We start from the raw sequence: 27220 nt of genomic DNA on the forward strand, positions 1-27220 counted from the left end.
CCCCACATTTTCTTTTCTTCTTTTAAAGGCTTCTATATATTCAAAGCACTCCGAATGTGGAATTTTAGATAATTACATGTTAAAAAAAAAGAAAAGAAAATGTCTGAGATAAAGAAGAAGAAATATATAAGAGTTGTTTCAATATCTACTAAAGTAATAAATTGATCCTATAAGACTTAAACATTTTGCATTTCATTATTTGAATCACTTAGTTTGCCCTGAAGCTTTTACCTCTTCTTAAAAATATGCAACGTAGGAGACCAAATTCGATACATGTACCAAACTATGAAACTGAAATTAAATTGTTTTATATTTATTTTTGAATGAAAATTAAGAAAGATTATCATTAAATTATAATTTAACTCATACAAATATCATTAAATTAAATTAATATTTCGAGTTTATTAAGATTTATTGTTAATGCCTTTTTCCATTATCTGTTTCATACTTGGTGGCTTTAAGTTAATTGCATGGAAATTAATGAGATTTGATTTATTCATATCTTCTATATTGCAAAAATAGAATATTGATAGGACATTTTTTATAATATAGTACCTCTATGTTCCCCGAATGTTCTACATGAGATTTTGATCTCTTACTAAACTGAGTCATTTAAATATTACAATATAGTTGAATTAGTGTTTTACTTTAAGATGCATTCATTACAATCATGGCTATGATCTTTGAGTTGTTTTTTTTAAGTGAGACTTTATTTTATTTGAGATATTTAGTAAGACAACATTCAGTATTCCCCGCCATAGGATTCCGTCTTAATTAAAAAAAAATTATAATGCAGAAACAATTACTTCAAAAGCTGTATAGTAATGTAATGATACCATATATATGTCATTGATATATCATAGAAAGAGACCATAAATATAGCATGGATATGTCATAGAAAGAGACCATAAATATAGCATGGATATGTCATAGAAAGAGACCATAGATATATCATAGAAAGAGATCATAGATATAACATGGATATATCATAGAAAGAGATCATAGATATAACATGGATATATCATAGAAAAATAAAATAGATATATCATAGAAAGAGACAATAGATATATCACAGAAAGAGACCATAGACATATCATGGATATATTGATGTGAATTTTTTTGAGAATGATCCCTTGCGTAAGTAAAAATCGCACACATCATTTTTCTAAGGTGAAAGAGATTTTTGGATTTAATGTGTAGTAATTAGTTCCTGAGTAATGTGCAGTGTTCATATATCTTTTTCCATGTGTTTTTTATTACACTTTTATTCCATGTGTATTTAAGTTTACTACAATAAAAGACTTGTTGTATTTAACTGTGAAGTTAAAATGCAAATAAAGATTATATGTTTTCTTTTGGATCTCCATCTCCTTATCGTATTTTTTGAAATCGAACTTGAATTTAAAGATAGAAACTTTATGCATAATCTTTAAAAAGGAGCTACTTATCTCTATCATTTATTAAAAAAAAAGAAAATTCTAATACATATCTGTGAAAAATTTATAAGAAAATAATATTTGTCATTCTATTTTTTTTAGAAATACTAATATCCAAATGTTAAATGCTTTAGAGTTCAAAAACTCCGACAATTCATTGCACACAGACTATCTGTGAGACGTATCCCAATGAAGATGGGGAATGTGTTTAACAATTGTTCCATATCAGCAATGGCATCGGATTTAATCGTAACGAGGAAGAAAAAAATGTTAATAATTTTCATACTATTTGTCTATTTCTTGAAATATTATTTCTTTAAATTATTATTGCTAATATAAGTAAGGGTATTTTTAAAGAATTTATGGCACAAACATTACAAATAGTATTTATCTTTTAAAATGGGTAAAGAATTGAGGAATTTTTATCAGCATCTGTTAACAAAATTACATAAAGTTTAATGTATGGACAAAATTAAAGTAGAACTTACTTTCTGGCACCACTCCATGAATTCATCCATTGTTACTACTCCGTCTTTATTCGAATCAATTTGCTATATAAGACAATAAAAAAAAATCGACTAAATATTTTAGACAATCAGTGCAGTTTTAATAACAATAAAAAATCAAATTCAGAGTACAGAGAACAGTTGCTATTGTATATAAACATATAAAAGTAAGAAATATATTTTTGTCTTAATATTTTTTGAAATAGGTGAAGTGATCAAGTGTTAGTATTATAAGTAAGAATTAATTGGTGATATAATTTTTTTTTACGAATAGTATTACAAACTTCCTGATCTTACGAACAGTATTTTTTTATTTTGTTCATTATACATATTTAGGATCTCAAATATTTGAGTAAAAAAATCCACAAAGTTTAATCATCAAAGAATTCATGGAATTTCTTACCTAACTCTTCGAATAATATTGTTACAAGCTCAGTTTCAATAGTAGTAGAAGGATAATCAATTCTGTTATAGGCAGAATATTTTCGCACTTCATAGAAAGGCTGTATTCAGTCATTTGAATTGCCAAGTGGTTAGTGCTAATATTTTTTTTTTGATCTACCTAGTTAAATGTTTCATCATTTTTGGAAAAATATTCGTAAAACATGCATTATTAGTAAGTTTTCTTTCAAAATAGCGAATACAGGTAGTGATTTTTATTATGAATTCGAATATAAATTTACCAATTTCAAATTAACGTAAAAATTATTTTTCTTTATCAAAAATATTTATTTTTCTTTAACAAAAACAGTTGCAATATCAAACACTATTATAGTTAATTTATATTTTAGGTTATAGTTGCAAAAAATACTTCTTTTTTTATGTGCGAAAAAAGTTACAGCGGTCACGATCTTAAATTAAAATGGCATGTATTGACTCTATTTCTTTATAGATGCCACACATTAGTATCATTATAGATTTACTTCTGACATCCAACAATTTCATTTGTATGCTAATTATACTGTCAGAATCAAAAGAGGAAGTTAAAAGTTAGCTTATTGAATTTCACGAAAAGAAGGGCAGGAAATCCCCTTGCTTATGGCATATTTAGCAATAAAGTCTATTAAAAGTATGCATACATATATATTTTTTGCATGTTTTGTCATTATGATTCGGATTTCGTGAAAATTTATTTTTGAAAATTTTTTATTTATTAAAAGAAGATAAAAGCAAGTTGTTATATAAATTTTGATGATACTACAGACTAAAAACAAGTACTTCTATTTCTGCATTTTCATTCTAACTTATGCTAACAAAATACACGTTTTCAAATTGACCGATAGATCTGATTTGATTTAAAAATTCGTACATTAAAGAGCAATCCAAATTGTTTCGAAATTTTTTTTAGATTACACAGCAGTATACCTGCAATGGGTACATGAAGCGATGAACTAGGTAAGAGTGAGAACGTAATTATAAAATAAAGCTAATTAAAAAAAGCTGTCAGAAAACCTTTCACGAAAGAAAAATGCTTAAAAAATAAATCCAAGCTTGAGTGGAAAATTCATCGACTTTCTGAAATTAGAAAGGAGAAAAAAATGAAATGAAATTCTTGTCGATAAGAAAAATCTCTTCAAGTATATTTAAAATTTACGTGATCTGAATGAAAAAAAAAACCACAGACCTTTTAAGGAAAATGTATTTGACAGATTATGGCTTCAAAGGAAAAAGAAAAATGTTTTGAATTCCAAACACTGACTTTAAGTAGCCGACAGGCATCAGAAGAATTTCCTGGAGTTTGTGTTAATGTGTTAATTAATAAAAGAATTTTTCTTTCCGAGTTTCTTTTGATGTTGCTTTTAATAAAAATTATGAGTAGAAAATGCAGCTATTGAAGAACGATAGAAAGCATTTTTAAATTTTTTTTTTCTGCTGAGCTAAAGATTTTTTTGACTTCGCTGATTTTTTTTTCTTTTAACTATGAGAAGAATATTTTTACTGGAGCACATTTCAATAAAATATTAAAATTTATAACAAACTATAAAAATAATATGCTAATATAACGATAAAATATTCATATCGTGATTTTTTTTAACTTAATATTTCTTTAGGGGCAATTTTCGCAATAATGAATAATAAAGTATTTTTGAAAGCCGCAACAATGTTGCCAAGCAGTTGCAACATCTTTACAACAAATTTTGAAAAATTTGCAATCGAAATAAATTAAAAATAGAGAGTATTTTTTAAATAATAGATTTTAAGTGTATCAATCATTCGAAAAATCAATCACAGTTCAAAACTAATTATCTCATAAAATAAGAATTAATAATAATGACCTTTGAATTGTTCATAAATCTAATAATTTTATCAGATTATTTAACAGCAATATAATTTTTTAAATAAAACGTTTTTGAAATCTTAAAATTATTTAATGAGTACGTATTCTGAGTTTATAGCTATCAGCATTTCAAAAAGACTTAAAAATGAAACAATTAATGGATCAAAAGGGTACTTCGTTAACTTCCTGAAATTTCTGAGTGTATTATATTTTGTTTTATAGTTTTTTAATGAGCAATAATATAAGAATGAGTTGAAATGTAGTTGTGAGAGAAAGAGCAAAGATAATGTTATTACGCAAATTTCGCTGATTACATTAATAAAGAACACTTCAAAAGCAGGATTTCAAATGAAATGCAATGGTTATCATTCTGTTATATTAGAAAAATGACTTTGTTTTTCAAAAATTTTCAAAGAATGCTTAAAAATATTTAATAACAGATGGAGATATTTTATGATTCAAATATATTCCAGACACAACATACTAGACACTTATTTTATTAGGTGCTCTGTAAAAATCTTTATCCTTTTTATACAATACTGCAAAAATATAAAAGACGATAGTTTTCGTCTTTTGTCATTAGTAAATAATTTATTTATTGATCCAATTAATTTTACTGCGCCGATTGATTGCGAAAACTGAAATAAAATTTTGTGAATAGTAACATCATAAAATTATAAAAAATTAAATTTCTTGAATTTTATTTGACATTTTGATATACTAATTGCTTATTAACTATTAGTTATTTGCTACATATTTTGTAAATGTAATAATAATAATAAAAACACGGGTATAACTAATAGGCAGATTATTTTAATGCAAGATTTTGAAATCTTTTATTGAATAAACTCTTGTTAGCATATTGATTTTACCAGTAACTTCATACGAATAACACTAACTTCATTCCATCAACATAACCACCCGATCAAGCATTTTATGTAGCTTCGGTTGTCTCTGGTGTTCTTTTAAGTATTATAAGAACACATTTCTCCTTCCAATCAAAAGTTCGAGACTGATACTTAATGGACGATGTCACAGCTCCATATTTCTTTGTTATGTGACAGGAAAGAAATCTTCAGGTGCCACAGAATTCCTGCTGCTGCTGTAAAAAGTATGAGGCAGAATTCTAAATCTTTATTCCCCAAACACAACGCAACTGTAATCTGATCGCAATCATACGGTGGTGGAGAAAAGATAGAGCCAGCTATAATTTTCGGATATTTACCAAATTTTATAATATTATATATTAAATCTTTTAGAAAGTTAAATATCTAGCAGAAAGAATTTATTTTTTAGTAATTTTTTCTATATTTTAAATATTTTTAAAAATATTTGTATATAGTGAAAGTTGGAAACAAGTAGAGGGCTACAGTATATGTCAGTTTTTTACATTATTCTGAATTTATGTTTATTCTGAATCATCTATTAGATAATACACATAGCTTTTCCAAACGATTTTAATTTATTAGAATCTAATTATAAAAGCAAACGATTTTATTAAACATTTTTAAACTGCGCATGCTAACTCTATTAGCGTACACGATGTTGCTTAATTTCACTATACGTTTTGATAGTAAAATTTATATTATTCTTTTCATAAAAAATATTCTTTGTTTTTTGTTGTTATATTGTGTTACTTTATTCTTCTTATTTTTACAGCAAACACTTATTTATTGAAGTTATTTCTGTTTTTGGTTAAAAGCAGTTTTGATGAAATCATAATATTTTCTCAGTTATGGGAAAAGAAAAAAAGTTGCATGAAGAACTAGGTGAGATTTTGAGTTTCAGAGAATGTGATTTGTCTTCTAGAGAAATAGCAAAACGATTAAGGCCCTCAAAAATTTTTGTGAATAATTTCTTGAAAGATCTTGACCACTATGCTATATATAAACTATCCGGTAGAAAATCGTCTATCTAATCGATCAAAAAGAGCCAAAATTAACCGAGCCCTTTCACAACACCATCTTCTACTCAAATTAAAAAGAGATTGCAACTATCTTGTTCGAGAATTGTACAAATGTACTTATAAAATCTTCATATGTAAAATATATAAAAATGAGAAAACAGCCTCCACTAACTAATCTAAAAACCGTGTAAAATGGGCAAAACAACATATTGCCCTTGGAAATAAATGGAATAACATAAGTTTCTCAGAAGAAAAGAAATTTAATTTGAATGGACCTGACAACTTTCGATATTATTGACATGATTTTCGTCGTGAACGAACAGTGATTCGGTGATGAACCGGTGTGATGAACCGATTCGGCAGTGCTAATGTTATGATTTGAAGAGAATTTTCTCGTAACGGAACTACTCTGATAACCTTTTTGAAACCAAAAACTAAATCTGAAGGATATAAAGACATGCTCGCTGAAACATTATTATCAGAAGTTCCTCTCATTACAAGTGGGCATTTTATATTTCAACAAGATAATGCCTTTATTCATGTATCATCATATACAGAGTCGTGGTTTCAAGAAAATGAAGTAGAAATGAATGAATTATTGGACTGGTCATCAGAAAGCCCTGACTTGAATCCTACTTTCGAGCTTAATGACTCTTGATATTTATGCAAGGGGGCGTTGTTACGCCAATAAATATGAATTCGAGTATGCAATCGAAATTTGCTGGATAAAAAATCGAAACAACTTTTAGAAAAGCCTGGACTCTCTGACATCTTGGCAACTGGTGGACTCTCTGATATCTTGATTGATAGAGATCATGTAATAAAAGGGGCAACGTTCTAAAAAATTAATGTTTTGTGAGCCAAATTTGTAACTGGCCCTATTTTATTTTCCAATTTTTCTTCTGTATAAAACTTAAACATAAGTAAAATGGTAATAAATAAAAAGGAAATATTATTCAAAATAACTTGAAATATTGCATTTATTTATGCTCTTATTATTTTAAAATATATAATGCATTACAACAAATAGTTTAAAATTTACAAATGTTTTTTGTTTGGCCCTATTTTTTTCCACCACTGTAGTATGTGTTGCTTCCATTATGTATTGCATTCAGTGAACCTTTTGCCTCCAATACGAACTGTTCTTGTAGTCATATAGCACATCTTGATAGCGTAATCCCAATCATGCATGTGCATATGCCCCCCTTTCCTTGTTCCCAATGATCTTATTCACATGTCACGGCAACTATCAAAAAGGAATTGATGTGACAACAAATGATAAAGAGACGTAATACAAAGTTTATGCTCATTAAAAATAATAAAAATTAACACTAGTTCTATGGTTTTTGATTCCTAATCAGTAGTTATCCTGAAAAAGCATGGTTTCTATGAAATATAAAGCCAAAATTATATAAGAATATAAATAAACTGGATTAATTAAAAAACAAGACAATACAATTTTTACTGTAAATTCATAACATCTGAAGAATTAAATGCAAAGGGGAGCATCTTACATGAAAAATTTTTTCGACGTGCTCTCTTGCCGAATGTTCTGTCACTGCTGGATCAGTGTAGTGTCCCAACATGTCGTAAATGGCACTCACAATATTGAGCATCTCTTGTTTGGTAATGTATCCGTCGCCGTTGATGTCGTACAGGCCAAAGATCCACTGCAGCTTGTCAACGACACTACCTCTCGACAGGACAGAGAGAATATTGAGGAACTGCTGCTTAGAGAAATACATACTTTAACATGATATTCTAAGTTTTACAAAAATAACATTTAACGTCTTTAGTGAGTTTTTTTTAACCATTTTGAGATTTCATTCTCTGAGTTATTTAAAATGAATGAACATCCATTTCTTATAATGATAATCATGAGTATATTTGTGAATAAGATTATTAATATTGGATAAATGAGTCTTTGTATAATAAAGAGAACTCTCTTTGCTTTTAGTATAAGTTTGTATTAAGAATTTGATGGCAAAGCTTATGTAACATAATGACGGTTTAGTGACAAAGTATCGAAACATTATTATGAGATCATTATACAGATCTTATTATTCAGATATGTCAGTAAGATAAATTAAAACTAATTTATAAATAGCACTAGCATTTCGAGGTTTAAACCCGAGTGTCACTCAAGGTGCCGTTTTCAGTGAAATCGACAAACCCCTAGAGTCTCTTGGGATGAACTTTTAACTCTGTAAGTTACAAAATTTCCTATTATATACGTTCACGGTTCTTTCTGATATTATTTATGAGCCTTTTGGTTTCGAAATTTTTTTATAGGATAGAACAATATTTTTAGAACATATATTTTTATGAAACGATTTAAAAACAAAGGTTATTGAAGTTCATTTAAAAGATTTTATTAAGAAATAATTTTTCTTTCATAGATTTTTTCTAGAAAATATACTTTTTTCAATAATTTGTTATTAAATAGCATTTCTTAATAGATTTAAATATTTTCTACATTATGAATAAAAAAAAAACTTGTAACTTCTAAGAAAAAAATGCTGAGATATGTGTTTCTATTTATACAAAAATCATAAAAGATACCTTGATCCGTTAGTCTACAGGAAAACATCGAAACAGGTCAGACCTGCAAGTGCTAAAAGGAAAAACGTATTCGCAGTAATACTAGAGTCAGTTGCCTTTGATTTGTGTTTTTTGTAGTTTGCCTTAAACAAACAAACAACAGCAACAACAACTACAACAAAAGCGGTTTAAATGCGCCAAACAGGAGTAAAGCTGTAATAAAAGGAATTCAGCTGTCAAGAAACTTGCTTTTTTGGAAGCATCTATTTGTTTGACCTTATTCTGCTAACAAATAAATATTCACATAGGAAAAAAAAAGTGATTGAAACTAAGAAAATTTCTTATGAAGTTTTATTGTATGATATTGTTACAATATTTTAAATTGGTACCATAAAACTTAATGAATGGTTCGAAGTATTTTTGATCTAAAATTTGTACTGGTATCCAAAAACTAAGAAAAAAAATGAGAGCGCCTATAACTTATTCAAAGGATTAAAAGTTTGGGGTATGTTGTTAAACAAAAAGTGTTGAATAAAATTGCATTATGGGAAATAGCTTCGCTGTAATCAGTATGTATTATCTACTAATGCTTGTGTAATAACATGGCCATGGAGTTTGCTGTAATAATGATATTAGAAATCTGAAACAGCCAAATTCTTATACGGATTTCAAAATGTCACCTGTCGAAAGAATATGAGGAGCCATTCGAAGGTTAGAGATAGGTTAAAATAGGTACAGGTGTTAAGATGACTAAATTCCAGTTCTATAATTCAAACTTGTAATCAAATGTTGAAATAATTTATATTAGGTGATAATTTCAACTTACAAGACGGCAACGCAGGGTTCATTTGGAGAAAGATCTTCAATAGAAAACAACACGGACCTGAATTTCATCGAATATGTTTGGGGTGCTTTAAAGATGCATTCTGTCTCATTTTTTTTCATATCTTACCTATCAGACCTTTTTTCTTATCAGACCTATATCTCACTTAAAGCAGCTTTGAAAGCAAAATAGTTTGCGTTTGACCTAAAACAACGCATAATCAAATCGTATTTCGCTGTGTAGTTTGGAGAAATCAGATTCTATATTAAAGAAACATTTGCTACACCTAATAGGGGCATTCATTTTATAAATAACATTTATATGCTGATTTCTTAAATAAAAATAATGGTAAGAGAATTTATTTTCACATTACTCTATATTTTATTAGGCTGCATATTTTATTCAGTTTCACTAAAATCAACATAAAATTCTTTTAGCCAACATTATATATTGGAACTTTTCTTAAATAGGATAGCCAGAGATTATGAAATATACTTCACTATAATATTATAAGCAAGACAATGAACAGCAACGAAAAATATAAACCGTGACTGAAAAAGTTTTATTTATGCAGTATTCGGGGTGAATATTTTCTGATAAAATTCTTATAAAACATGAAATTTATTCAAAAAAAATAATGCTCCTATTTCCTCAAAGATTATTCTTTTTTTATATATATATATTTACATTTTATAAGCAAAAAATGTAGGAAAACTTCTCTCATCGGAGGATAAAATTTAATTTATAAATTATGTTTCGAAACATGACACTAATGCATTCAGTTAAAATTATTTATTTTTTTAGTCATTAATAATGTATGAAGTCTTTAAGTCTTTTTAAAACTGTTATTTTCAATTATTGGTTTCTTGCACTCCCATGACAACCATTAAATTTGAAATTTTATTTATAATCGACTGTTTAAATAAAATGCTTGCTTTTTTATTTGGAACATTCACTTGCTAAATATAAGTTTTCTATGAATTGTTAATTTTAACTTTACGACTCGTCGTTGAAAACGCTGAATCATAAAGTTAGCATTCCGTGCTTTCTCCAAGAATTTCGTAGTCCTCCGCCAGATTTTCTTATCACTGTTTTGAGAAGTGAATTTGTTACATAGAGAGATAAGTGGAACGCAGGCGTAATTTGATATTATTGCCCCCAGTTGACACCAGCGATTTAGCAAATGGAAATAGTGCCCAAAGGCATGATATTATTAATTATTCCCTTGATTATTATTTTTCTTTAAAAAGTGACATAAAGGTACTAACGTTGTCTTAGTGATACCCCCTATGACTGGAGCCAGGGGCATCTATACCCCTTCTGCTTCAACGCTACTTTGAACATTTTCAATATAGATGTAATTTCATTGCTGTTTTTAGCTATTAGTTACGGCGGATTAAAAGGTTTATTATGAAAGAAATAAAAAATGTGAACATAAATTTAATTTTTTTAAATATTTTTTTTAAACATGCTATTTCAGCATTGTAAAGAAGTAATTTTATCGCGTAGATATAAAGAAATAACTTTAAGCTTACCTCAAAATTGATGGTGCCACCGTGAGCTTGCTTGAAGGATTTAAACACATAGTGGGCATATTGAGTAGAATCTATGAAAGGAAAAATACATGGCATTGTCAATTATTTGAATAAAAATCAGCGCGAAATTATTTGAACACAGAAATACAATTCTATCATTATTGCTCGCAAAACTGCAATCTGTTGAAAGAAATAACTCTATCTATTCTTCCAATTCATCTGAATGCTTAAAGTCTAGACACTAAAAATAGAATTTTAATCCTTTAATTTTGGCAAATAATAGTTTCAAATGTTTTGATTCATAGTTTTGATTACAAATTAAATCAAATTCACTAAGAACTCTATTTTATAGTATTTTATATGGCAGATAATAACGATTCGTGTTTAGTAATTTTCTGTGTTTACATACAATTGTAAGAAAAAAAAATGCCTTCGAAATAGAATGCTAGTTTTTCTTAATTTTGAAATCTGCACTCATTGCTTTATTTAAAAGTATCAGAGGTGTTATAAAATCAGTTTCGTTGAATGATTCTTTGGAGTTGTTCGTAACGACATACGTTACGACAATTTCGAACATTTACGACTTCATATTTGACTGGAAAATTCGAGTATGTTGAGGCTTGTACATAAATAAATTGCACTTTATCCTTATAGTTCCCTTTTCTTTTGCTTAAATGTCTATAAGTCTGATGATAACGTTCTATTCAAAATTTCATTCAACAGCTTTTTTACGTTATAGTATTCACATGGATGTGAACTGATTGTTATACAAGCTTCATTTAAATAGACTACATCCAAAATTCGACATAAACTTGTAATTGTAGTTTCAAGTTAAAGAAAGAAATAATCTGTCTAACTTGTATCATTTCTGACTTATCGTATTTGTGGACAGAAAAACGAATTTCAAATAATTTTTTAGGACCCAGGGAAGTTTGAAGCCTGGATAATTATTAAGATTTGGAATTCAAATATTTCTGATAGTTATAATACAGGGTAATTCAAAATTAATATAGAGATTACAAACGACTATAATTATTTAATGAAAAATAATTTATCGATAAGATTAACACATAATGTAGACGGAACTTCAAAATTTTGTATACATACGTCATAGATGTTCTATGTGACATAGATTCAAACGGATAATATCTAGGCGGTAGTCCATTTCACGCCATATATTCTGAAGCATGCCTGCAGTCACCGACACCAGCGCATTACAAATGCGTACTTTGAGTTTTTCAATTGTTTTGGACATGGGAAGCACATTAGTCGTTCAGATAACTCCATAGATAAAAATCGCAGGGTGTCAAGTCTGGACTCGCCAGTTTTACTAATGAGAAGCCCGCAATGAATAGGTGTCTTGTCTTTGCGAAGTTTCAATTCAAGCACACGTATGCTTCCGCTTTATTGTACCAGCGCCTTACGTAAAGAAATTTTGAAGTTCCGTCGACATTCTGTGTTAATCTTATCGATAAATTCTTTTTCATTAAATAGTTATAGTTTTTTGTAATCGCTATATTCATTTTGAATTACCCTGTAGTTTGTTTTGTATACTTCGTATAAAAGAAATGGAGTTCGAGATATAGTCATTCTATGGATCTGATAAAATTACTATCGAACTCTCTTTAAAAAGAAATGTGTAATATCTTTTAATATCTTTATTACGAACAAAGGAAAAAAAATCAGTGTAACGAATTTTCAAGACGATTAATAATCACTTCCATCTGAAAATAAAATCTCCTTTTAAAAACGTCCGATAAATTTCTTGATTTTAAACGTCATAATGAGAATCCTTTTCTTATCAATATGCTACAATTTAGTAAAAAAAAAAAAAAAAAAAAAAAAAAGAAGGAATTTATGTATTTTTTTCACAAGAAAACTTTCTGTGTCCTAATAAATATAATTGGGGATGGAATCAATTACAAAGACCGGATTATGAAATATTTTGAAAAGTAGTGAAATGCTCAAATTTTTAATAGAAAAGCCATAGAATTTGAAGGGGGAAAAATGCTCAAACATCAGTCTGAATTATATTTGGTTAATTTTCTGAAATGCCAATGGAAAAAAAAAATATCGTATTTACTTTTTTTTGCTACTAACAATTTCATATCTACTAATTAATTATACCTACTAATAAATTTAGAACGTAGTTTGATACGTTTTGATAATTCTCGACCGAATTATTGAAAAATTTCAATTTTCGTAATAGAGAACATGTCGAGATAGCGGTTAGCAAATTAATCTGGTTAGTTATTTTGTTGATCTGTATAAACCTGCCTCTCGGGTTATTTTCACAAATAGAAGTTTAATGAAAATGAGATAATAAATACTTGAAATATGTTTGAAAATATGAAAGAATATAGTATATAGGAATACTATATAGGAAAAATGAATGAACGAATGACTTATTAATTATAAATAAAAGGGAATGGAAAATTCTTATTGAAATTCAAATTTATGATTCAATTAAAGAGGGTATTTTCAATTAATTTTATTTCTTGATATTGAAGAATTTAAAAAAAATTAAGGATTGTCAGTATATCAGTGACTTACTTGGAATCTAGGCCCACATTTGAAGAAGACTTGACTCAGAGCTATGCACTGCAGATTTGTTAATATCTTAAGTAAAAAAAAAAATCATACTTTGCAGACGACTTAAAAAGTTGTATGCAAGTTCTCAAAAGTTATTTTTCAGAAATGAAACTTATTGTTTCCTTTTTAATTTTAGAAAACGAGTTTTAATATTAAAGGAAAACCAGAAATTTTTTCCCATGAGATACTTTATGAGCAAAAATAATTTTGAAATAAGTAATTATTAATTATAAATATCAACATGGGACATTTCGTGCATAAGATATTTAGGAAAAATCGATGACGATATTGCATCTGCAAATGTCAAATATAAATTATTAAAAAATATGCAGGAAGATGTTCTCAGGATACTTTTTTATTGATATATTGCAGGATAATATAAATAAAAGGATATTTATTTGGTCGAAGGATTTTAAAGATTCGGTTCGAACAAAATAGTAGAATAAAAAAGAATTCGGTTTAGTTGTTCGAAACAGTATACATTTTGGCCACTAGATGGCACATGCGTACTAAACATTATGAATTTTCGGGCAGTAACACAAGGCTGGGGAACTCGCTACATATCCCTATCTTTTTATGCAAAATTTATTCAAGGAAATAAAAAATTTTCAATTTAAGAGCATTAATAATTTATTTTTAAAGCTAAAATTTATAAAAATAGAATTTTACAAGAATATATATTTTTATACTTATAAAACAAAATAAGGAAAAAGACAATAAGAAGGCGCTCGAAATGTTTTTCTCTTCTTAATTTAAAATTTATTACGAATTAATAATTTAGAATCATTGAATATTTAAAAATTTAATAATTAATCTCATAATAAATAACATAATAAAATAATAATGTGTCATGACTGATATCAAATAATTTATTTTTCAGTTTCCGAATTAATACTTTTATAGTAAAAAAATAAATTTATGTTGATATTGCTTCTTTAATAAATGCAAACTTATGTAAGAATGTTATGAATAATTTGGAAGCTTTACCTGAATTAGATCATTTTTATTTTAAATTTGTGATATCTGCTTTAATTAATTTCAAAATACAATAATTACTCTCTTTACGCAGTTTTTACTTGTAAATGTTTTTATTTGTTATTCTAAAGAGTCGTACTGTTTAATAAAATAAATTAAAGGATTATATGTAATAATTAGAAGCAAGTTATTAAAAATTCAATTAATTTTAACCTAATTAGCTGCGAATATGAAATGAAGGATTAATTATTTTTTGTGTTCAGTTAAACTGAGAAACCATATTTTAGCTTTTTTAATTTACAAAGGAAACCACATAATAAGAAGATAAGAAAAACAATGTTCTTACAATAACTAATTTAATTCAAGCAAGTCTAATACTTTAATATAAAAATTAGAAAATGTGAGAAAACTTAATGATTTGAATTCCTTTTTTTCTCGTATACGAAATACAGGGTGATTCAAATGAAAGTATTCCTGTTTGGGACGATCTAGCGGGAGAGCCAGTCGACGTAATGCCTTCCTATTTGGAGGATATACATTTCAGGTCATGGGAAATTGTTTGGTGCAATAAGAAAGAGTTAAAAAATAGGCCACCAGTTGAAATGTGGCGCTGCGATCGGTTTAAGGTAATGAAGAAACATGACACCAACAATAAAAGATAGAATACCAGGTATCTGTTATAAACTCCATTATTGCGTTACTAACGCAAAATTCGAATATGCGACATTGCGAGCTGCACTGGAGAACAAAATTTGCCTAGTAAGCAAACAAAAGGTCGTTTGCAACAGATAAAAATCTGGCCTTACAAGTTCCGAGCATTCTTACGCCATGACGATGGTTCTCTCTTTGCCGGAGTATGCGTTGTTACTAAAGTTATTTTACCAAAACAGCAATAACACTGCCAAAGCGCTTCGTTTATACCGAAGGCAGAAATCTTTGCGCACAGGTACAATAAAATATTTTGCCTTCTGCGGCAAAAGGTCAAATGTTTCGAGGAAACAGGCAGCATTGCTGTTAAAGCATGGACGTAAAGCACAGATATCGCAGGTGATTGAAGACGTCGCAACCTCTGCCGTTGAGCAAGCCATTTCGAACACATCTAGTGCTCGCGCAGCATCAAGACAGTTGGAGTTGCCATACACCACAATTTGAAGGTGCATGCGGATAGCACTAGAAATCTATCCGTATAAAATCCATCTCTTGCCAGAGTTAAAACCAGCCGATAACGTTGTGCGTGAGGCATTCGCTTTAATTTTCTTGGCACGGATGGAGGTGGAACGGAATTTGCTTAGGAACATCCTATGAACCGATGAGGCTCACTTTCACATGTGAGGAACAGTGAACACCCAAAATTGCCGTATCTGGTCTACTGCGAATCCTCACCAGGTTCAACAAATGCTTTTATATTCACCGCCTGTTACTATTTGGATCGGCTTCACTGCGACCTTTTTGATTGGACCATTTTTCCTTCAGAAATCACTCCGCAGGGACCAACAACCTGTTCTGTAACCGCAGCACGTTATCAGGATATGTTTCAAACTTTGTCATTCCAGAATTCCAGCAGCGAGGATGCCACACTATAACAATATTCCAACAAGGTGGTGCTTCTCTTCATATAGCATGTGTAATTCAACAGTTGCTGCGACGTCATTTTACTGAGGATCGCCTTATCAGTCATGCATTTCCTACAGGATGATCTCTACATTCACCTGACTTAACCCCTTGTGATTTTGGTTTTGGGGTTACTTCAAAGATAAAGTTTATCGAGGAATATAAAAAATCTGGTGTATTTGAAAAACCAGATCTTCTTGCCCGTATGCAACATCGAACCCGATCTGTTAGTTACATGCCGTGGTGAATCATGTTATAACACGGTGTAACATGTTAGCCCAGAAGAAAGGTGGGCACATTGAAAACCATCTGTGAAATTTTTGTTTGCTGTTTTTGCTATCTTTCGTGTGTTGCTATCATTGAAATTTCTGTAGTAACGAAAGTTTGTGCTGTGTACTAAAGTTTATTACATTTTTACCTCGCATTCTGTTCTTTATTGTTTGTGTCATGTTTCATATTACTTACCTTAAACCGATCGTAGCATCACATTTCACCTAGCGGTCTTTTTTAATTAATTCTTAATTGCACCAATGAATTTCCCATTGCCTGAAATGTATATCCTCCAAATATGAAGAAGGCGTTACGTTGATTGGTTCTCTCTCCAGGGCATCCCAAACAGGGATACTTTAATTTGAATCACCCTGTATAAAGAAAAAAATGAAATCATGGAAAAAAAAATTGAATTTGAGATTTTGACGAATCTGCACGTTTCAAACTTTCCTGAATTCTAAAAGTAATTTTTTTGACATTATATTTGTCTATCTGTGAACACAACAACTCAAAAACGCCTTGAACTAGACATATGAAATTCGGTACATGGACTTAAGATCAAATTTATAGATTTTTGCCAAATTTTGAAGGAAATCTATTTGTCTGACTCTTCGAATACAAGTGAGCACGATAACTACAAAATTTGAAGAGCTACTTAGACCAAATTTGGTACACTTCAGAAATGTAGATTCTTCGCAAATTTTGAACCAAATCTGTCAAAGAGTTGGTCTGTTTTTCGCATTCATATAAACGTAAAAATTCATAAAAACAATTATTTAAATCAATGAAATTGGGATTGGATCTTCTGACTACAATTGTAGTTCCTTATGAAATTTTGGTTTCAGTTGGGCGCAAAAGAAAGGCATCTAAAATACATATTCTCACGATATATTCAGAAAAAATGCCACATTATCGCAAAGGGTTTATATTTCGCGACTATTATTTGCTAGCACGGGCCGTGGTGGCCTGGTGGTAAGGTCTCGGCTTGCGAGTCGCAGGGTTTCAGGTTCGAGACCCAATTCCACCGAAGAACCGCCATGTAAGGGGGTCTGTTGCAAGGTAAATCCGTCAGTGCCAAACGTCCTCCCGTTGGTGTGGTGTGTGTGGAGAAGGGATGCCAGATCAGGTGTCGTCCTCGTCATCTGACCGCGGTTTAAAATTACGACGTCCGTTCCAAAATAGCCCTAGTGTTGCTTTAAAGGGGACGTTAATATAACTAAACTAAACAAAACTTGCCAGTGCAATGCAAGGCATTCGTGGCCTTTCCCAAGATCCACAATTTTATGTGGGAGGAGGGGGATAGTATTTGCATTGGAGAGTATGTGAGAAAGTTTTCTGAAGACCACTCCCTCTGGGTTTTATATAAAAATTGGAAAATAACCATCGATATCTTCATAAACGTAAATATCGCATTCCGATTCCTTCGTTAAAGCTGAGAATATTTTTGTTGGAGATTAACTTTGCCCATGCGTACTTGCATTGAATTGCTTAATTTAAATCTCGTTTTGAAGCTCACTTTTGGGTAGATATTGTAAACCTGAACCAAGGTTAGATGATGCGAAAGCACCGGAGCTAACGAATCCAAACTTGTTTATCATTCCAACATGAAGTCCTCGAAACCATGACGGCAAATATAACATGCGTCAGTCTTACGTACATGAAGGTATTCGATGCAATTGGTTCTGCCTCCTTTCCCACCTCTCGTTTTGAAGCTCATTTTTGGGTAGATATTCTAAATCTGAATCAAAATTAGATGATGCAAAAGCACTAGAGCTAGCGAATAGAAACTTCTTTATCATTCCAACATGAAGTCCTCGAACCCATGGCAACAGATATAATATGCGTCAATCCTGTATTTCGATGCAATCGGTTCTGCCCCTTTTCCCACCTTCGATTCTCTAACCCAAATATGCTTCTTCGCAGTATTATTAAGAATGCAATGCAGAGATTTCTATTTGCGGTATGAGTCTGCAATGAAGTGAATACTGAATCGTTTATGGAAATGAGAAAAATAGCGAGCAGAAATGAATGTCGATCAGCTGAGAAAAATTTCTATTTGGATGTCTACTGTGAGGTAAATGCAATTCATGTATCATGCATAAAAATTATGATTTTTGATTTTACAATCATTTAAACAGACAGTCATTTAAGAATACAAAATTAGCCATTATTAACAATTAATTAATTGATTTTCAAAATTATCAAACAATTAATTAGATTAATTAACTTCAGTAATTGAAATTTTTTTTAATAATTTTATATAGAAAACATATCTAATTAACTTTTTTAACAAGGATCAAATGAAGAAGATCGAAGTGTTTAAGGGCAGTATCTAGATATATTTTTATAGAAACGATTCCTTTTTCAAAAAGCATATTACAAAACCAACTGAAGAGTAACTGTTTGCACTTAAATATTTGAAAGAAACCATTTAGATACTTTTAAGAATCTCATAATCTTGGGAATGAAATGATCCCATTTTATCTTTCCTATTTCGGAAAAAATATTGCTTGAAGTGATTGCTTTCAAAACTGATTTATGGTAAGTGCCTATGATTCTGGATTTTACTGAAAACTTGTTTATTTTCAGGATAGCGAAATTATTTTGTTTTATTTTAACTTTCTAATATGGAAATTTAAAAGTTATTGTTTGAGTGCTTCTAAATGCAATCAACAAATGTTGGTGGAACTTGAAGTTTTGCTTTCAAATCTAAATGGTAATAGATCCAGATTGTTTTTATTTGTATATGATTTGGTATTGATTTCGAATTTATCTAGAAAATTTATGAAGCAAAAGTTGAATTGATAGTCTTAAAAATTCTCGCTCGTATGTTTCGAATATAATTGGATGCAGAATGATTGATTTCCTCCAGAGATTTTTGGACGAAACTTATTTACTCTAAAGTACAAAAGCATACATTTGCCAGAAAAATGGTGCGTGCAAACACACATTCAAAATTAAGCGAAAAGCATATTATAATGGTAATATTAATTTCATTTTTATTCATCATATTCCTTAAATAATTCATTAACTTAAAAAAAAATTCGAAAATATAAAAGACATTGTGTTTTTGAAAAATGTGTTAAATTAAAAAATCATAAAAATAGCTAATAGAAAAAGTTTGCTTACAAATGTGATCAAATGTTATTTGCATGTTAAATTTCAGTTTTTTGCAAATACTTATTTAGCACAGGTAAGTAAACTTAAAATGTTGCGTTTTCGGGGGGTTTTGGAAGATAAACTGAATTAAAATTAAAATGAAGTTGAAAGGAGAAAGAGATTACCCTCGGAGAAAGAAATATTATTTTAAAACTTAAGATTAAAGGCAAAACTTCCAGGAGAAAATGCAAAATTGTTGGCGGAACTCCTTCCTATATCTAAAGACTATCGATAATTACAATTTACAGAAATCTGTTATCTCATAGTCACGTAATAGACGTCCATCTTAACTGATTGCCTGTGGAAAGAGATACATACGTATTTATGTCTGTGCGTTTAGATCTTAGGACTACTGCGTCTCAAACTGCAAATAGGATTAGAAAAAGATTACAAAATTTTTTCATAGAGAAGGAAAATATTGAAAAAGACTGATTATTAAGCCATGTAGCTCGTAGAAAGCTAAAGATATCACCTATCAATAAGTAAAAGGCCGCGGTGGCCTGGTGGTAAGGTCTCGGCTTCGGAACCGGAGGATTTTCAGGTTCGGGACCCGATTCCACCGAAGAACTGTCGTGCAAGGGGGTCTGTTGCACGTTAAATCCGTCATGACCAAACGTCCTCCCGCTGGTGTGGTGCGGTGTGGAGAGGGGGTTGCCAGCTCAGGTGTCGTCCTCGTCATCTGACCGCGGTTCAAAATTACGAGGTCCATCCCAAAATAGCCCTAGTGTTGCTTCAAACGGGACGTTAATATAACTAAACCAAACCAAACCAAATCAATAAGTAAAAACATTTAGATTTTGTAAATGAGTTTGTTAATAAATCCACAACTTTGGGAAAATGTTTCTTTATCTGACTAGAAAAAGTTCTATATCTTTGATATCAAAGGGCTTACGCTAAAAAACAAAGTACAGCTTCTCAGTAGACTCTTGAGCCGACAGTTAAGCACGGTAGAGGAGTAACGGCTTGGGGCTGTATGTCAGTTTGTTGCGTAGGTCGTTTAACCTTTACGATTCAACATTAAATCACATGGTATATATAAAGGCGCGTAAGTCGTTTAACCTTTATGCTTAAACATTAAATAATATGGATATGTACCATTTTAAAAGAAAATTTTAAACATTTCTCCCAGTATTTAATCCTTGAAGTTCACCTTTGGTCTATGCAGGACAATGATCTTAAACACACTGCTCCCAATGTGAAGCCTGGGTTGCTATACAATATCAAAAATAAATTGTATTTTCCACCACAATTGTAGGATGCAAACCCTATTGAACGTTTATGGGACTTATTGAAATGCAAGATTAGCCAATATGACATTAACTCGAAAGACAAGTTGAAAAGAGTGACTATTACTGAGTGGAATAGTGCATTTCTTCTGAAGAAACATTCAAACTGTTGCAATCTAGGCCCAAACAATTGACAGAGGTCCTTAAACATTAGGGCTGTCCAACTACTAAAGTTCAGTTTACAATCCATAGTAATTAATTTTTGAAAACTTTTTTTTTTTTTTTTTTTTACTATACGAAAATTTTTGCTAGTTGCATTTTATGTTTTCTAAAAGCTTAATTATTTAAACTATGCGAGTTATATTTCTAAAATTGTTATTAAAAGCGAACGAATCGTTCAAGGAATATAATAAATAAAAATGAAATTTTATACCATCATTTTAATAGGGTGTTTTTTCGTGAATTTTTCGTGTTTGTATATAGAGTTTTTTCTGGCAAGTGTTGAAGAATAAAATTTGGCATATATTTTCATTACCGAAAATGTTAATCAGAATTAAATAATAACTTAACAATAACTTAAAAATGTACAAAAGCTAGACGAGTGAATTTTAGAATGTGATCTTCATGCTCACAATTGTAGGTACGTGTCTAATTCTTGGCCGAACCTGAGAAGGTGTAAATTGCGCGTTTGTTTATCAGTGTGTGTGTGTAAACAAAGTAACTCAGAGATGTAACAACTTGATAAACGCAATTTTGTATGTGTTTTTGAAGTCAGAAATAATTTATCAACTTCAGACCTAATCGGCCATAGACAAGAGGTTCAAAGTGGGTTTTTAATTCTCTTCCCTATGGGATAAAATTAAATATAAAAATATATTCGTATATGTAAGAGCATGTCGAGAGGAAAAGACTTCCACTGGCTTTGAATAACATCTTAAAAGTCAGACCAAAAATGGCTACTAATGTTTGGTTTAGTTGTATCAATCCTTTGCACTCGGAAAAGTAATTCGATGCACAATCAATTTAAATACTTGCTTATTGTTCACCTAATTTAAATACTTGCTTATTGTTTTAAGAAATTCCTTGAAAAATTAATTTACATCTTTTATTATTCTGTAGGTTTTTTAACAATCAAAATTGAAAAATAAATAAATAAAACGCCAAAATGATGCACCGTCTTGAACGGTGAGTGAGAGTCACCATCCGCGTGCAAAGAGTTAAAGTCCCATTTCAAAGTAGCACTAAGTCTATTTTGAGACAGACCTCGTAATTTTCAAACAAGTTTAAATGTCATGCACACATCTGAGTCCCCACTCCCCCATTCTCTAAACTTCTGTACCACATCAGTAAGGGAATATTTGTCCACGACGGGTTTAGATTACACCAAAGCGTCTCTCCACTGAAATCGGGTTTCGATCCCGAGTGGGTTTCTGATCCAGATTCCTAAATCAAACCAATAGACCGTCGCTGTCCCTAGTTGAATATATTCTTCGTCTTGAGCAATTCTAGGCAACCTATATTATATTACATTTTACATTCAACTGGTTAATTCATTTACCAGTATTGGCTTCCTTTTTGTAACATGATATTTAATAAATATTCTAAAGCTCTAAATGTTTAAAAAAAATTGAAATAACGTTCTTATTATTTCTAAGTGAAATGTTTGCTTTATTTTCTTGGTGAAAATCCTATATTCTTTTTTTGCTCAAACGTTGTTAGAAAGTGAAAATGACAGCACTAAAAGATTCTTTTCTTATAACAAATGACGTCATTTCTCAATTCGAAAAACAGCACGGATGGGCTAATGCGAACAAGCTGTGCTCTCCTGGTGCTTTAAATTTAGCAGCCATTACTGTATTTCAAGTAAATTGATTTCTACTCAGAAGAAACCTGCAAGAAATAGAAGTGGGGAAATGTAATTTATTTGTTCATCTGTTTATTACAGTGTTGAGTTGTATGAATGAAACTTTTTAAAGTCATTTGTGTTATATATTGCTGCAGTTTTTCAAGTTCGAATAAACAATCCGGTTTCAGAGACTTGTCTAATGTCGCCATAAAAAAACCCAGCTCGCTTAATTTCACTCACAGTTACTTCGAGGGACGAGATTTTATCATTTTTCACCTCTTCTGAGTACACTAATGGGTTTTTTCCATCTGCACGTCTTCAAGTCATTTCAATTTGTGTATTTCATGCTCTGTTTTTTACCCCATTGTGTTTTGGCATGAAACTCCTCGTTCTTATTTGTAGTGTTTTTTTTAATAGCCAAGGCTGGTTGTTGGTAGAATTTCAAGGATAAGTTATTAAAGGATATGCAGAGTTGGGAAAGGATATGTCTATTCATAGTGGAAAATAAGATGATTAATTAACATATTCTCAAAATGCTGCCTTTATTTCAGAATTCATAATTATTATGAAACTATTTTCAATTAGATGGTATGGAATCAGAGTTTAATAAAATCAGTCGATCCATTAATAAGGAAGTTCTGAAAGTATTAAAATAATACATTGCCATCAAGAATACATAAACATATTATATTTTAAATAAAGCCACTAAGGAGAGAATTGAAAAAATCTATTAAAAAATTCCAAACGGGAAACTTTTCACGTTAAATAAAAGTTTATGAAAATTTTCGATGGTATCTTTCTAACAAAATAGAAAAAGTCGAAGGGAAAAAAATCAAGAAGAAAACACTTTTTTATAAAATGACCATGTTTTGCTCTCTCATTGATGAAGTAAGTATACAAAGAATAAGCATTGTAAGCTTCTAAAAAAATTCATTTTGAGATGTTGTAGAATTGTAGCATTTTAGACTCCAAAGTCATTTTATGTCTATTTATTAGAAAACACGATAAATAAAAAAAGAAAAAAGAGATAAAATATGATAACTGGTATGCGATCTTGAACTAAATTCATGGATTTCTATCCAATTTTGAACGAAATCGTTTTGGGAATGTCTGTCCGTCCGTGTGCATATTCAAAACTGGCTAATGATGGAATTTAGCATAGGGTTTTACAACTAAAATTGTAGACAAAATTCATCTGTTATTTGATTTTTTGTGTATATATGCAAGATTTAAAATAAATAAGCTTGGTATGTGGTTTTTAGATCAAATTAGATCACTAAATTTGGAAACTAAACACCATGTGTAAATATCAGGGAAGAACACCGTACCTCCTACAAATCGGGTAAATCTATCAAGCTTATTCTATAGAAAGCCAATCCATCGATTGCTGTCTGCAGGAATAATTGTTTGCAGAATAATAGCTGCTAAATAGACGATTGAATAGGATTCCAGCATGCACTGAACTACTGACACCATATATTCTTAATCGAAATTATCTTTCTTTGAGGTTAATCTGTTTGAATGCGCTTACGGGAAAGTATTTTACCTAGTCTTGCAGTCATTTAAGTTTCTAGCTATACATTTTTAAATATTTAAAAAAAATCAAGTTGTACCTGCTATTACACTAGTTATTAATAATCCAGGATATGCGACTAAAATCTGGAAACGAAGTCAGAAATCTAGCAAAGCATTGTTAACCCCTTAACCGGTTTGCCCGTACTACATGCATGCATTCATTTATCTCATTTTCCCAATTTTAAACTTCAATTAAGCTATTCGCAATTGTTATAATGATTTCTAAAGTTATATAGAATAAATAAATATCTCAAGTGTTCTATATGAATTCTCATTTGTATCAAAACATTCCCAAAATTGAAAACATCATCTAATTTCATAGTAAGGAAAATAAAACAGTGAAGGGGTTAAACCATACAAATCAATTAATTAAAGCCAAAATAGTATCGCGAGAATTTTATTTTTAATGAAGAGCAGTGAATACAAATGTATTAAATTGTTTATCGTTTGTAACAATGTATTCAATAGAATTTGCGAAATATTCAAATATTCATGATATGAATCAAGCGAATTTTCACTTAATTTTATTATTTAATATGAACGGGCTTATTAAATTATAATTCCTTCGAGGGCTCCCAGGACTGCATAAATGAAGTGTTTTAGATATTTATACTAAGCATTTTGTTACTAATAAGTCAATGTCTATATCCTGGTGGATGAAATATACCTTTGCTATATTTAAACTTCGCCGCAAAAGACAAAAACATGTTTTTATGAAACGGGTCATCAATTATTGAGTTGTTTGAGTAGACATAATAAAGCCTGAATAAATATTTAATGCTCCCAAATATCAGATGTTAGTTGTTATTCGTAATTCAAAAATACATTACCTCTATATTGACTTCTAGAGTACAGACGAAAGTTTAACAAATAGTTGCCTTTATTATCCATCGATTAAAATGTTCATTTATCAGCTGCTCATTGTTTGAAGCTACGATTGCCATCATTTAATATATAACTACATATTCTAATCATTTGTGCCATGCGAAAAAAAAAAATAATAATCTTAAAAAAAATGTGGTCATTTGTTGATAAGCTTTGAAGCAGCTGATTTTTTTTATTTCAGAAATGAATGAGGAAATTGTGGAGATTAATCGATCTATTTTCGCCATTTAAAAGGCAAATTGACTCTCGTTTCATTTGCGATCACTTTGAAAACAAAAGGATGTTTTTTTGTTAATGATAATACATAACAAAATTTGCTTTGTGAAGACCATTAGTTAGATATGTGAAATATATTTAAAAAGTCAGCTATTAAGATTAAATATTAAAAAAAAAGAAAAAAAAAAAGCAGATACTTTTTTTCTTGGATCAGTCGTGATGCAAGACCCATTGTTTAATTAAACAAATGACTATTTATTTTGATAGCAAAATTGGACAAAATAAAGTATTTCAATCTTAATTGAGGTATGAAAGGAAAAAAATAATTATCCAAGTGAAATGAAGTGAAAGAATCCTCGTATTTTTTTAGAAATTTAAAAATGTTTTAAGTAAAGTAAAAGTAAGTAATTTGTTGAACAATTACAATCGGTTTGAATTATTTTCAATGAAAAGTTATTTGTTTTAAAGAAATCTGATTGATAATTTTTTTACGTTACTGTTTATCAAAAGAATTGGGAGAAAATACTTTTGCGATTAACTATTGATTAAATTTTAATTCAAGAGTATCAAGATAAATCAAATCAGATACATTTTTACATTATATTTATGCTGCTGAAATAAGTAATAAATGATTTATTATGTGATATTTATAGAATAAAATAGAATTATTACTTCATAAAATTGATGTTAATATATAACGGGGAGATATTTCATTAAATGTAGCTTATTAATGCAAAGAATGCCAGTTCAGGTGTCGTTTTTGTCATCTGATCACGGTTTAGAATTACGACTTCCATTCCAAAATAGATATTATGTTGCTGAAAAACGGATGTTAATATAAAGAAATAGAAAATCCCTATAAAAAGGTAATAAATTCGTCGAAGTCTGCGTTTTCCCCATCAGAAATATCAATATTGATGATGTAATTTCTATGCTAATAAAAGAAATGTAAATTCGAAGAATGAAGCAATCGTATCAGCATAGTTGACTGCAACACAAAATTCAAGATTTATGTCTACCGCGAGCGAAAGCAGAAATAAAATTTTTCAAAAGCACTTAAATAATGGTTATCTGAGATACTTTTTTTAAAATACAAGAATTTTCCAATTTAGTTCAACTAAAGTCCACACTAGAATTTGATACTTTTCTCGATTGAGAATTAAGATATAATTCCACTGAATAAAACAAAGTATATCAACCATATAGTTTTGAAAATACCTTTTTTGTCATCTATATAGTTTTCTTGTTATGGTGATAAGTTTTTTTATTCGATAATTTAAAGTTCAATGAAAACTGTTAGTTTTCTCGAAGAGATTAATGTGCTCATTGAAAAAGAAAAAGAAAATAAAACTGAAATTGCTAGTAAGACAAACGATTAAAATACACAGTAATTAATTTAAATGGACAGGAATCCTAAGTAAAAATTTTGGACGAATGTTTTAGAAATATTATGGTCAATTTTTTTTATGTAGATAATATATTTATGTATCTAAAAGTACAAATAGAAAATTATAATTTGCTAGAAGTTTATTGAAATTCTACGATTTTCAGGGAATCGACATTACTTTTACTCTAAATATTTCTTAAATTCTGGGTTATTTCTTAATTTTACTGATATATATATATATATATTTTGTGAAAAAACTTCAAAAAGTGGAAAAAAGTTAATTTTGTAAAGATTCACAAAATATTTATTTTACCCAGGGCTTCAAATACTCATCAGTTAGCTTATATTTCAATGTAGTCTGCTTCAAAAAGATTAATCTTTTTACAAAAACGTTAAAAAGATTTTTTAAAAAAATAATTGAACAAAACTCGTGTCTTTCGTGACGTGTAACAT

At 29.7% G+C, this 27220-nt stretch overlaps 1 protein-coding gene across 4 annotated transcripts in view; it reads right to left on the reverse strand.

Moving 5' to 3' along the window:
* Nucleotides 1-27220, reverse strand: part of LOC129960671 (Kv channel-interacting protein 4-like) — a 336370-nt gene that overhangs the window by 7270 nt on the left and 301880 nt on the right. For all 4 annotated transcript variants that reach the window (XM_056074230.1, XM_056074227.1, XM_056074228.1 and 1 more), the window contains exons 4-6: nt 11026-11096; nt 7641-7853; nt 1925-1987 (exon numbers count right to left, since the gene is read on the reverse strand). In XM_056074230.1, coding sequence (XP_055930205.1) covers nt 1925-1987; nt 7641-7853; nt 11026-11096 — 347 coding nt within the window. The remainder of the gene's footprint in view (nt 1-1924; nt 1988-7640; nt 7854-11025; nt 11097-27220) is intronic.

The sequence above is a fragment of the Argiope bruennichi genome, chromosome X2 (genome assembly GCF_947563725.1).
Source record: "Argiope bruennichi chromosome X2, qqArgBrue1.1, whole genome shotgun sequence".
Lineage (NCBI taxonomy): Eukaryota > Metazoa > Arthropoda > Arachnida > Araneae > Araneidae > Argiope > Argiope bruennichi.